The 13,518-nt window shown below is 33.6% G+C and overlaps 1 protein-coding gene across 1 annotated transcript in view; it reads left to right on the top strand.

Moving 5' to 3' along the window:
- Positions 1 to 957: 957 nt before the first annotated feature.
- Positions 958 to 13,518, top strand: part of RBFOX1 (RNA binding fox-1 homolog 1) — a 15,068-nt gene continuing 2,507 nt past the window's right edge. The window contains exons 1-4 of the mRNA XM_031555774.1: positions 958 to 1,068; positions 5,620 to 5,712; positions 7,398 to 7,458; positions 11,715 to 11,768. Coding sequence (XP_031411634.1) covers positions 958 to 1,068; positions 5,620 to 5,712; positions 7,398 to 7,458; positions 11,715 to 11,768 — 319 coding nt within the window. The remainder of the gene's footprint in view (positions 1,069 to 5,619; positions 5,713 to 7,397; positions 7,459 to 11,714; positions 11,769 to 13,518) is intronic.

Raw genomic sequence — 13,518 nt, 5'->3', positions numbered from 1 at the left:
TCTGCCTCTAATTTCTGCCTTTTTGTTTAATCACTGTATATGTCATTTACTAGTGTTAATGTCGATCAGTAGAGCATGTTAATGACATAAGAAAAAACAGAAATGACCCACTGATGTACTGGAATGTCACATCCCAAAAATGTCTCATCTACAAAAGTAACTCTAACTAAATGTTGTGTGAGTCAAATATTTGGTCAGGTTTTGTGTGAATGAGCAATGCCTAGATGACTGTGCTATTGTAAGATCAATGGAATTAAGAGTTAATATTATAATATTATAATAAAGCCCCCTACTGAGGAAAATTCCTTAGCACATAATTATCTATTCTAGCTTGCCAAATTACATTTTAGGAAGACAAGAATTACGCAGGGAATAAAGGATATCCCTTTCCAGCAGTGGTGAGGAGAAATCCTCGCTCCCTTGAAGCTAGTGACAAAATTTCCTATTGATTCCATCCTGTTCCTGTAAAGCACAAACCTGTTCTGGAAAAAGCAACAGCAAAAAATCTTCTGAAACACAGGTTCTTTGAAGGGTGTGCTGACCAGAGGGTAACAGTGTTTATCCGGCCATTAATCTTGTCTTCCTAGTGATATTTTATCATACACCGCTCAAATTAATCCAATAGCATATTACATTTTTGAAAAACCATGGGTGGCAATTGAACAGGATGAATCACCAAGAAGTAATCTACTATCTGAAAAGAAAAGCAACAGTAATGAAAGAAATTTCAGACTCTCAATTCAGTGTGTTTACAGTTCAGTGATGACTGTCAGAACATCTCAATAAATTTTAAATTCATAAATGAATATATGGTATCATAGAGACGTGACGTACCCGATTTAATGGTATTGACTACTCTTCAGTGTGTCTTTTCTGGTGCTTGACTATCCTTGAGTTTATGTTCTTTAACTTTTTGATACAGTGCATCAATTTCTGCAACAAATGTTTGTACTACTAATGATAGAATTGATTAAATTATCTTTTTTTTCATGTAACTTTTCTATTTCTTTGCAGCAATTTGGTAAAATCTTAGATGTTGAAATTATTTTTAATGAGCGAGGCTCAAAGGTAAGCCGTTTAATTCATCCAAAGATTTTTTTTTTAGTTTGTTGAATATACTTTTAATGAATAAAAGGAAATAACTGCGCTAATGTAAAAAATAAGTAAGATCTGAAAGCCTGTGTTATTGAAAAGCACATTCTGATTTAGTTTGGTAAGCAGAAAGAAAATCGTTGGACTCATCTTATATATTTTAAAAGAGGTAACTTTAACTACTTGAAACTGTCACTTGTTTTATGGGAATGTTGATAACTGCTTTCTTTATTATTCAATTATCGTTACCATGTATATTTTATAAGATGAGTCCATACTTAAAGATATTTTTAGGTGAGTTTGTATTAGTGTAGTTTTTTTCCTATTGAAATGAAAGATAATAATAATACCTATTAACTATCTTGTTTAGTAATCAAGTGAGAAAATATGATCGTTTCAGATTATTTAATTGCAGATGTTTTCCTCTTTAGTAAAAGCTTAGTACACCAACCCTTTGAATGTTTAATCCTTTATTTGATTAAAAAGGTTCTCATTATACTGAAAACATTTTAATTTTTTTTTCTGAAATTTACATTGCCTTCAATTCAAACAATATACTCTATATTTAGAAATCAGTCAGAATGATTATGCCTGCATCATCTTCATTATCTGGTTCGAAGCAGTAGCCAATTTCGCAGTATGTTTCACCTATGATATCAGCTGCAGTATAAGAGTTTATGTGTATGGCATATGCATGCTATCTTTTTACTTTTTCTCTCATGTTAGAAAACTGTCATGTTTGACTGCTAATGTTTCAGTCTGCCAGCAACTCTTATATATGATTTATTAGTAGTAATTATTTCCCATTATTCTGTAATCTTACATCTTTTAAAATGAAACATATATCATAAATTTCTCTTAAATCAGATACATTTTAATTTTTTTTCCTTTTATGTGTTAGTATTTAATTTCTATATTTAAGGCTATCCCTTCTCTCATCCTTCCTCTTTCTTTAATAGAATACTTAAAGTTTTCTGATCCATATTCCAGAATTATTCTGACATTCATTAATTAATTCTCTTGCCTACCACTCCAAACTCAATTTGAACACTTAATTATTTCTTCACTAAGCAACCAAAACTTATGGAAATTAATGGCTTACAAGGTGGTCTTTTCAAGTTGGTGATAATCTCCTATGTTGGCTGAAACATATCATCTTTACATTATGAAGGTTGAGTAGTTTTTGCAAAAGATGTTGATTGTGAAGAACCTGTTCCTACCAGATAGTTTTACGAATTTCAAATGACATCCTGCACTTGCCACCTTCAATTGGTTCTGGGTGGAAATGAGTAGAATTTGTGGTAGGTTATGCCTTTTTTCAGCCATTAAATCTTGCATACACAGGACTTTCAGCCTCCATGGTTGCTGTCTGATGCATCAGACAGCATAAATTTGTCTTTTGGGGAGGTGGGGAATATTTCTAAACTGAGGGTTTTCTCTAGTGATCCTACAGTAGTGAAAACATGTCAATAATGAAAACATGTCATGAACAGCAAGAGTATATTTGGGTTTTATCTGATCACTTCAAGTTCTTCTGTAGGATTTAAGATGCGTCTGATTAAAGTCCTGTTCCTAGCGGTTCTTATCTATATTCTTCTAAAACATCAATCCCACTGAATCTGAAAGGGCTACTGAGTGATCTCAGTAAGTTTGAGTACAAAAGCTAGCAGCTGTATATCAGTGTTCTAGACAGCTATCTATATACTACATGTATACTGGCATAAATCTCTTGGTGTGTATGTATTAGTATACAATTGCTGTATATTACAGCAACAGCTATTTCTCAAATAACAGCAGCTCCGATGCATCTCCTAAAATAAAACGGAGATTTGTCCAACAGACTTGTCTGTTTTTAAGTCATTTGACAGACTTAAAAATAAAGTGAAGAAATTTATATTACCGGTTAGTAAAATATATAGTATGCTAAGCCAAATTAACTGTTGAATCAGCTGCATGTGAAATGCATGCTAATATGTTTGTCCACCTATTTAAATATGGGATGAACAAATCTTCGGTTGGTGGCTGAATTTCAAGGTAATCTAGGTAAAATTATACATTTGCATAAAAAAATAAAATCTTAATTTCAATAGTGTGAGATATAGCAAAACATTGAAAAAAATACAGTGGGTATTTATTTCAGAATCTTTGAAGTTCTTGTCTTGTCTTGTAGCTCCACTTTTTTTATCTCTTTGCAATTTTTTAATATAATTAGGTTTTTCTTTCCATTCAGTTATTTGAAAAAAATTAACTGGTAGCACTGTGAGCTAGTGAGAATGATTCTATATTTTATAAACAGCTCCCCTATTGAGAAGGGGGATTGTTCCGCAGCAAGGATGGAGAAAAGCAAAGATGTATGGAACTGTGTGGAAATAGGTTCACTCCATTGCTGGTTTCAGCAGTGGTTTCTGTTGTGAAGTTTTCTTAGTGTTCTTAGTGTTTTCTTAGTTTTGGGGTAGCAGTGATGAGGAAATAAATATTTAGAGTTTAAAGTAAGGTCTGTGTAGGCATCGAAAACGTAGGGAGTAATACAGAGGAAGAGTATTTACTTTCCCTTGAGGACCACTATTTTTTTCTGGAAAAATAATGATGTGCTCATTGTCTTGTGATCATGGCTTTGTCTTAAAATTGCAGAGGGTAGAGTGGAGAAAATACGTGGTGTCATGTAGTCTGAGAATGCTGATGGAGCCTTCGCGAGCTCAGTCTTCAGTGTGGCTTTAAAATGAAGAAAAATAAAAATAAATAAAAAATAAGAAGAGCAATGTTCTACACGTTTAAACTACTTTGGAGATAACGGGATAGAAACTGCTACTGTATGGAAATCTCTTCCTATGTTATAAACTCGCATGCATCAGTATGGTCTTTTAGTAGGCAAAATAAGGCAAACAGCTGTGTAACAATCCTGCCAGTTTCTCCAAATTGTTTTGTCGATGCATTATTTTTGTAGTTCATGTCCATCATTTTTCCTCAGTGTTTTATGTGTTAATACTTAGTTTTGTCTTAGCTATCTATTTGCAATGAAAAGCATAAGTATCCTCCTTTTGTCCTCTTTTTTTCACTCACCGTATAAATGATAGGTAGAACACTGACCCCTCAAATTCAGTGAACGTTCTGCAGAATGAGGATGAAAGGGAGGATGAAGCTTGAGGAGATATCATAGAATCATAGAATGGCTTGGGTTGGAAGGGACCTCAAGGGTCATCAAGCTCCAATCCCCTTGCTGCGTGCAAGACTGCCAACCTCAGTATGATAGATACGATGCATGGCTTACAGTTGAGCAACAAAACAAAAGCAAATTTTAAGTAATACTGAAGAAGAAGGTTGTAATACGACTTCAAATAAATGCAGCAATGCTTTAATTAAAAATATGGCCATGTACAGCTTGCAGGTGTTTGTAATTATGAAGCATTCAGGGTGATAGAAGTTTGAGCTTATTCAAGAAAGGTTGCAAAAGCGTTGTAGTGCTAATGTAACAATTCCTTCAAAGGGTTGGTGTATGTTTCTAAAATGCTTTATGATATCTGATTTTGTAAAGTATTTACAACATTTTTACATGAAATATTTGTAAACAATGCTTAGTTTAACTTAGCATAATAAAAATAATTTTAGTAGGATTGGAAATGTTTGCTTAGCCTAATATTATAAAGTGAAGTATTTGTCCTGGGGAGAATTTCATATTAGTTGAGTGTTCTCCTGTCTCATTAACATGGGATTCTGGAGTACTAGCAGTTGCATGTGGAAAGTAAAATATAGAAATAGTAAATAAACCAGTTAAAGTTACTCAAAGCGTTTTCATTTTTATTCCTTTACCAGAGTTTATTTTTCTATTCACATCATGTGATTTTATTTGATCTGTTAATACAAGGAAGTTTTATTCTTTGTTCTGAGAGTACTTTTGTTGGTGGCTTACTTTTCTTTTCTTTTTTTCTTTTTTTTCTTTTTTTTCTTTTTTTTCTTTTTTTTTGTTTTTATAAAAAAATAAGTAAAGGCTGTATAGTTTGAAAAAAGTTTAAGTTACCCTAGTGTTGCATGGGAACAGTGTTTCTAATGATCACAACAGCATGATAAAGTAGGCAATGTTTTAGAGTATATTGACATTCAGTGTTGAATTTTGTGCACATGTTTTTTATTTTGTTGAGATATCTGCATGCTGTTAAAATGTGATTCATTTTCTTTTCTCATTAGTTCATTTTTTTTTCTATGTGAAGACACTGTAATTTCTTTTGTTTTAATTTTCTTATTGTTAGATTTATTTTCCTCTGTAGTGACACATAGAAAGGTATTTTTGGTATCATTCTTTGAACTTCTCAGAGGGTATTATGTAATTGATAACAGAAAAATTTGTTCACATTTGTCGCTTATTTATTGCACATCTCAATACAATTATAATTTTCTAATTTGCATGTTACAGAAATGAAGCAAGGACAAGAAAATATTAAATTAAAGAGAGAGAACATAAGCAAACAAGTGGTCGTTGACTGAAATAATAATGTGCATGTTGTTTTCCCCCCTTCTCCCTCCTGCATGCAGGGATTTGGTTTCGTAACTTTCGAAAATAGTGCTGATGCGGACAGGGCGAGGGAGAAATTACACGGCACCGTGGTAGAGGGCCGTAAAATCGAGGTGCATGTTCAAAATATTTTCCTTTTCATCTTTTTTATAAATGTCTGCTTCACTCTCATTTGTTGTTTCAGATGCATCATTGGTGTCTTCTGTGTGCTCCCCTTTCCCCTTCCCATTGTTTATATATATATTTATATATAAAGAGAGAGAATCTGGCCTTACTTGGGTTTTTTATTATTATTTCTTTTGTAATTATTATTATTATTATCATTATTGCTGAAAGGTGGAATTGGAGAAAAAAAAAATCTTTAATATTTTGAAGTTATTATTTTGGACATTTTGTGAATCAATGGGTGCAGTAGAGTCCCAAAAAAAATCAGCCAACAACAGCAAAAATTGAGAACAACAACAAAAAAAACTGTGTGACAGACAAAACAAAAACAAACAAAAAGTTGTTTTTTGATTTTGGTTTTGGTTTTGGTTTTGTTTTTTTATTTTTTTATTTTTTTCTGCAGGGTTGATGCGGGATCCACAGTGGCTTTCAAAAAAATTCAGATTGGAAAAGAAGCATCCAAAAGATGTACAAGAAAAAGAAACAAAGGCAGACTAGAGATGGACCGATTTTAAGATTTCGTTTTTATTGAAACCATCAGGCTCCTTTGGCTAGATGGCCTGAGCCATTCGTATCTATTAAAGAAACAATAGAAACTCATTTTAGTACCACTGGATCCCCTTCAATACTGCCTCAGTCGTATTTGTTAGAATTAAAAAAAAAAAATACCAATTGAAAATGCTGTCGTCTTTTGAGTAAGATGTTGCATATTTTGCCTTTTCATTTTCCCCCTTCGACGGTAGCGCTTAGGGCCCTCACCAAACTCTCAGTAACCATGGTAACTGTATACATACCCATGCTGGCGATGGTGCTGAATGGTAAGTGGAGAAGTCCATCTGCCGTTTCACGTATTTAGCGCTGATATACCACGTGAATTTTTTTGACTTGTTGTATTAAGTTTTCTTGATGCTACATTTTTTTCTATATTGGTACGCCTGTAATTGAGTGTACGTTTTAAGCAAGCCTGGGAGGCACTGATTGGATTGAGGATATGACTTCGTGCACATCTTACTCAGATTGTTAACTCCATATTGTGTTAAATAATGCACCCTCTTTTTATCCTTTTGTTAGCTGTGATTTTAAAGCTTGAATGATTTTGTTAATTCTTGCAATGAAAAAGGCTCTTGTTCCAAGTGTTGAATGCTAGATGTTGCTTTTCCAATGGTACTTCTCTTCTAAAGGGTTATGTTGCACACTGCTAAAATTCGTTTGTCCCTTTTTTTGACATTTTCTTTGTTTCCTTGTACCTTGTCTATTTCCCTTCTACTCCACTGCATGTTCCTTCATATGATCTTTTTTTTCTGTTTTGAATATTTATTGTATCAGTGTTATCATGGAATACTAGCATGCTCTTAAGTCTTAAATTATGCAGTACCTTTTAATTTGCTTTTAATGTCTTTTTATTAAAGTTTAAATGATATGACTTTGCTTTATTGAAATGATTTGTAAGTTAAAATGGTTATGAAAGTAAATGTAATTATAAATAGTATGATTTTGTTATGCACCTGTTGCCTTCTATAAATTAAATTGCATTTTATTTTTTACATGACTAATAGCAATGATAATGCATGCATTTAATAATACCACAGGCTATCCTTGTAACCCTTTCTAATCCAGTGTTCTATGTGCTTAGGTAAATAATGCAACAGCACGTGTAATGACAAATAAAAAGACCGTCAACCCTTACACGAATGGTAAGTGCATGATATCTCACTGTGTGGTTTTTATGTCAGTGCATGTGAAACCTCACTCTTCCGGTGGGTGGGTGGACTCATCTACGGATGAAGTGTCACACTCTGCATCCTCTGCATCTCCTTGGGCTCACGCTTTATCCAGCAACCCAGGAAGAAAACACATTATGGCTGGGCTTAATTAATGGAAGTTCACAAGGATGGGCATAACGTGGAGCGTTTTGCCTGTCTGGAATCTGCGAGTTTAACCACAGTGGTTTTTGTATAGGGAAAATACACCCGGTAGCATTATTGTCTTCTAGCTTTGTGTGGTGTTAATGTTGTAACAAACAAACTGATCAAAGGATTCAGTTTTTCTTGGATGGTGGAGGAAGAATGCCTCTGTCAGGCATGAGATCCTTTATAATACTGAGTCACGTATCTGAGCAAAGATATTTCTTTTGTCTTCCTTATGCGCTTAGTTAAAAGTAAAGGGCAACTTGCAATTGAATGCTGACTCCAGCCTTTCTTCCATGGAGTAATCTAAATTCTCAGTTGCTTAGAAAAGTTATTCTCATACTGATCTAAAAAGTTAAATTAATGATAAAAACGTAATCTATGGATATTCAAGGTGTTTGGAGACAAAACATTTTGAAATTTTTTCTGAAATGTTTTCTCTGGCAACAGAGAAATGTATTCCTCCAGAAGTTATTTGCTCTTGCTAGTTCAGAAAATGCTAACAAGTTCCTAACTCATCGTCAAACAATAATACATCAATTGAAGTAAATTGCAATTACATTTTCCTGTTTTACTAGAATGTGTAGCTGTAATTATTTGCTTTCCAATTTAATTTAGCTTTTCCCATCCAGTAGAAAGCAGATGAAATCTGCATATACAGCAATAACAATTTCCACATTTAGCTTAGACTCTTTACTGTTTTGAAATATAATGAATCTTATTTTCTGTATTTGAGCATTCATTACTGCGATTTTTTTAAAAACCATGGCGAACGGTGACTTCATTTTTTTTATTTAGAGAGTCATATTTTTTTCCTAATGTGGTAAAAATAAAGTGACAGTTTTCATTTGACGTGCAATAATTGAACAAGTTATAATGATATGGAGAAGAAGAGTCTTGAAATACCTAATGATTTTTCAGAAAGTGTTTTCTTCCTCATTTTGTATGTAAATGTGTAACTTGCCAAATGATGCAGATGGGAAATCTCCTCCGTTATTACTGACTTTAAAACATCTCAGTGAATCTAACAAGAGAGACATGAAGCTTGACTGGATCACAAAGCAAGATTTTGTTACAATAAAAAGCTATTAAATTTATGCATATGACAGGTACTGTGAACTTAGCCTGCTATACTGTAATCATAAAAATATAAAAGTAGAATTGATATCAATGATGATATATATTTTTGTATGCATATTATGCTAAAGCTAAAATGCTTATCGGTAGCACATTACTCATAGTGTTGGTGGATGGTCATGCTGGAAATGAGATTTTAGGAATCTGATTTTAAGGAAGATTCACCTTTGTGTTCTGCACTGCTGGGTTACTTGTGTCACACATTGTCCTTTATTTATATCCAAAACTAGATAAATTGCTGTTTAGTGTTACTCACTTGTAGTGTTTTGTATCCGTGATTCTCCAGCCTGTTCTATCTGGTTGAGATCTCCAGCAGAACTGTGAAGCATCTTCCTAAGTGCCTGAAAATTAGACTTTGTTTGCGAATGTATACATCCAAGGGTGCATGCAGATGCAGGATGTTCTTGTCTGATATTCACCTTTTGATGGGTGGTTATATAACAGACTAGTTGTAGTTCATAGATACTTACTTTTATAACTTTTTTTTATTGTCTCAAGTGCCCTGAAGTAAATCCACAAGTAGAACCATGTTCTTCTAGCACAGTTGTTACAACTGACAAAGAATAAAGTGTAGATGTGGAGTACGTTCCGTTCAGTTTAAACAGTGTTTCTATTATTCATTATCCTGTCGTTTTGAGATCCCAGTTCTTTACTCTCTTGTCAGGAATTAACCAGTGCTAAAGCTGATTATTAAAGATCACTCTTGTTTTTAAAAATGAAAAAAAATAAAGGTAATTTTTCTGTGAGCCTTCTGTGAGCCTAGCGTCTGAAAGATGCTTCTGAGAAAGATAGCCAGAGACTTTTTCTTTGTGTCTTTCTTCTGAACCAGTTCTTCATTAGTAGGTGGCTTCATTTTTCAAAGTGTATGTTGTGACTGACACGTTATTGGCACATATGGTTAAATGACAACATGTAAGGCCTTAGTGCTTATTGGAATTTGAAAATAAAATGCACTCCATTTTGCCTTTCATTCCTGGGTATTGCTGGTTGCTTGATAACTGGGCTTGTATTGTTAATATGGTTGCTAAAGGCAATGGACTTAAAAGCAAAACAAATCTCAACATTTTTTTTTTAATATTTTTTTTATATATGCAGCTTCATTCAGATAAGCAGTTTGCTCTTATGTGCTAGGTGGTTTTTGAAATAAATATGCTTTCCATTGACTTCGGACAATTCCTGGAATGAACAGTTCATAAATGGTCAGTTTCTAGTGGGACTTTTTGGTGTGAATTTGTTCACAGATGAGATGATTTTGGATGTGCTTCAGAGATAGAACTGCCTCTTCATTGTGCATGAATTCAGAGTCAAGAGTTCTACTTGCTGACAAAAGCACTTGATAAATTTTAGATGTTCCAACCTATCCTGCTCACGGTTGTAATTTCTAGATATTTTTTTTTAGCATTCTTCTGATGCTCATGTTACATCAGTTCAGGTTGCTCTTCCAAAGTCATGGGGAATAGAGAATTAGGTGCAAGTAGATTGAGAGAACCTCAGCAACGAATGAGAAACATGGCACAGAGATTAGATGAGGAATATTTGCAGTATCTTGTATTTGAGACTTCTGGTAATCTAAACTTAAATTCAAAATCAGAACTAGTGACAATTAGTGCAGTTAATTTCCCTCTCGCTTCACTTTCCTCTTGTTCTGGATGCAAACAGGAAGAAAGCAAACAGTGTCTCAGGGCTTCCTTCCCACCAAAGCATTCCTCAGGCAATGCATACCTGTCTGCTCTAAAAAGTAAAAATAATCCTTTCTATGTTGCTGTGCCCCACTTCCTACCAAAGCTTGTTCTACTGTGCAATATGTAATTATTTCCTTGCTTTTAGCACATTTAATCTGTACTTTTTTTAGATGACTGTATAGGGTCATCTTACAAGTTCTCCACAAGTTCCTACAACATTGCTATCTTTAGCATCATGTGCACTTTGAACACAGGCCCTGTTTCTACAGCAAAGCCGTGTGCCCCGTGTGCCTGGAAGAGCAGCATCACATATAAGGACTCAACAGCAATTCTTTGGAGTGTTGCCTGAACAGATGGCACAGAACACCCCTTGGTTCTGGCTTGCTTCTAGGCCAGCTGTAGGACAGTGGTTATTTAAAGCAAAGGCACTGTCTATATTGGCCATTGTAAGAGGTTGGCAGAACATGACTGGAGCATTTTCATATAAGCCAGCTATTTCATCATAATATGCCACCTGTACACACAGGTTGTATAGTCATTTCTGATACATGACTGTGTAGTGCCATTTCAGTGCAGAGAGTCTGAAGTACAAATTCAATTTGGAAAAAAAGTGTCTCTGGCATTTGACTGGGTTCACACAGTGCACAGTTATCTTTTCTGTCACGGTGGACTGTTCTTTACAGTGCCTACACTTTCATTTTTTATCTAAAGTAGAATGAAAATGCTCATTTTATTGCCTTGTAATATACGCTAACGCACGCTTAGCAGAAGTACCCTGTGTCCAGCAAATGAGCTGTTTTGGCCTCACTAGTGTGTAACTGGAGATTTAGAGCAATGAAAAAGAACTGATCTACTCTGTTATTACATGATATAGCGATACCTGAACTAGTTCTGTTGTAATTGCATAACTTAAGGCAGTAAGACCATGGTAACTGTGCATTTCGACTAAGCTAGTTCACCTGATAATTTGCTCCAGTACTACTTGTAATACTGAAATATCTGGATAATGATTTATTTCATTACTTGTTTCCATACTTGAGAATCAGAATATTCTGATATTAAAGATCAGTGATCTAAGACATCTATAAAACTTTTATTAAAATGACCTTGAATGCATTTTATGTGTGTTTCTATTAAAAAAAAAAAAGAAGAATAAAAAAACAATACATTATTATTATCAGTAATTGCAATATTAACTCTGTTATGTTTCTATGTTTGCTGCAGGCTGGAAATTAAATCCAGTTGTTGGTGCGGTTTATAGTCCAGAATTCTATGCAGGTAAGAATTAAACTGCAATTGTCGGTGCTGTGTTTTATTTAAATATGTATAAGTGCAGACTGAACATTTGGTGTGAGGTTTGACTTCTTTGTTTAACTTATGCTCCCTGCTACTTGTTTGCAGATTTATTAAGAAGGTTCTGACAGTTACCTGGGAATAATAATATGTAGAGGATATAAGAGTATCTTTTCTTGGATAGCAAAACATGAACTGCATTATTGCAGCCTTATATGAGATTTTTTTAGTTATTTTATACTTTATTTTATAGTTCATTCATTTTATTTTTATATTCCAGTACAGCCATTTGGTATCATAAATTACTTGAGCTTAGACAACAACAAAAAATATCTATCTGTAAATATGTAAATATATATATGGAATACAGATATTCACTCAAATGTATAGAATTATGAACTCCATTCCTAATTTTTTCTTGAACATTTTTCTTTAAATTTTATGTTTAGTTAATCAGTCTTTTAAATGTTTGTATTTGTAATATATATCATCTTTCAAGACTTCATTAAGACAATTCTAATCCGTGTTACAACTTTTAGTTGATGAAATTTAGCCTTTTTCTTTTTCCATTGCTAGCAGCAATTTGTAAATATACTGCTGCAACAGCACTGAAAATGTGGGTGTACACCAAAATCAATTTGATTATAGAAGAACTTGAATCCCACCTGTAGCCTGTAGAAAATCCAAAAATGCCTTTTTTTTTTTTTTTTAACTAATAGTTTATAACTTAGGGAGAAATGATCCCTGTAGCTCCAAATGTTTCTAATAGGTTGTATAGTAGTTGTTTTCCTTTCTTAAGTTCCCAAATCACATAAAATGTTCCTTGAATTTCATGGGAAGCACTGAGAAACTTTGTTTTTCCATTTTGTTTTTTTAGTTGTGTGCCTGGGTGTGTATACGCTTCTCCGGTAGAGAGGATAAAATTTCAGTTCATATTTTAAAACACAAAAATATTAATCCATTGTCACAAACATAGGTAATGAAAACTAAAGAAGTAAATAATTGTACAATGCATTTGTTACAGCAAGTTGAAACAAGGGAAGTTTCCAATAGGTATTAGGCAAACGTTTTTCACTAACAGTGGTTAAGCATGCAAAGAGATTGCCTACAGATGCTAGGGAATCTCCATCCTTGTATATACTTAAGCCTCCACTGGATAAAGCTGAAAATGTTTGGTTAGTTCAGGGAACTTCAACAAGAACTACTGTTATAAACGAATTCTTATTTTAAAGAAGCTGCCTGTAATATGTGCAGTACCAACTATTGAAATAGATAAACAATACAAATTGGGGCATTGGTTATGAAAGAATAATAAAAGCACTAAGCTGGTATTCATGGAAGAGCAATAGTTGGTGCAGGCAGAATTTGTTTCCTTCTTTGATGTATGCCTACATTGAAAACAGGAATTTAAAATTGATCTTGTTTGAGCAGTTGGTGAACCAACCCTGAACCTGCCTAAATTAGAAAGTCAGAGTTATTAGTCATTTTATATAAATGACTTTGTGTTAATGACAAATATAATAATATTCCCATAGTACAGTAATCAATTTTCTAATACGTATGCAGAATTAACAGTCTGACTTATAATTGTGTCATGAAGTAGGGCATGAAGAGTTCACATAGTTTGTAAATTAAAATCAATATTTTCAATCTCTCCTGAAGGTAATTTTCTTAATTTACTGGATTTTTTCCTAACATTTATTTTTTCTTTTAATTATAAAATGGCAGGTTATTG

This window comes from Meleagris gallopavo, chromosome 16 (assembly GCF_000146605.3).
Source record: "Meleagris gallopavo isolate NT-WF06-2002-E0010 breed Aviagen turkey brand Nicholas breeding stock chromosome 16, Turkey_5.1, whole genome shotgun sequence".
Taxonomy (NCBI): Eukaryota; Metazoa; Chordata; class Aves; order Galliformes; family Phasianidae; genus Meleagris; species Meleagris gallopavo.
The sequence above is the reverse complement of the archived record's forward strand: the minus strand, read 5'-3'. Positions and strand labels throughout refer to the sequence as shown.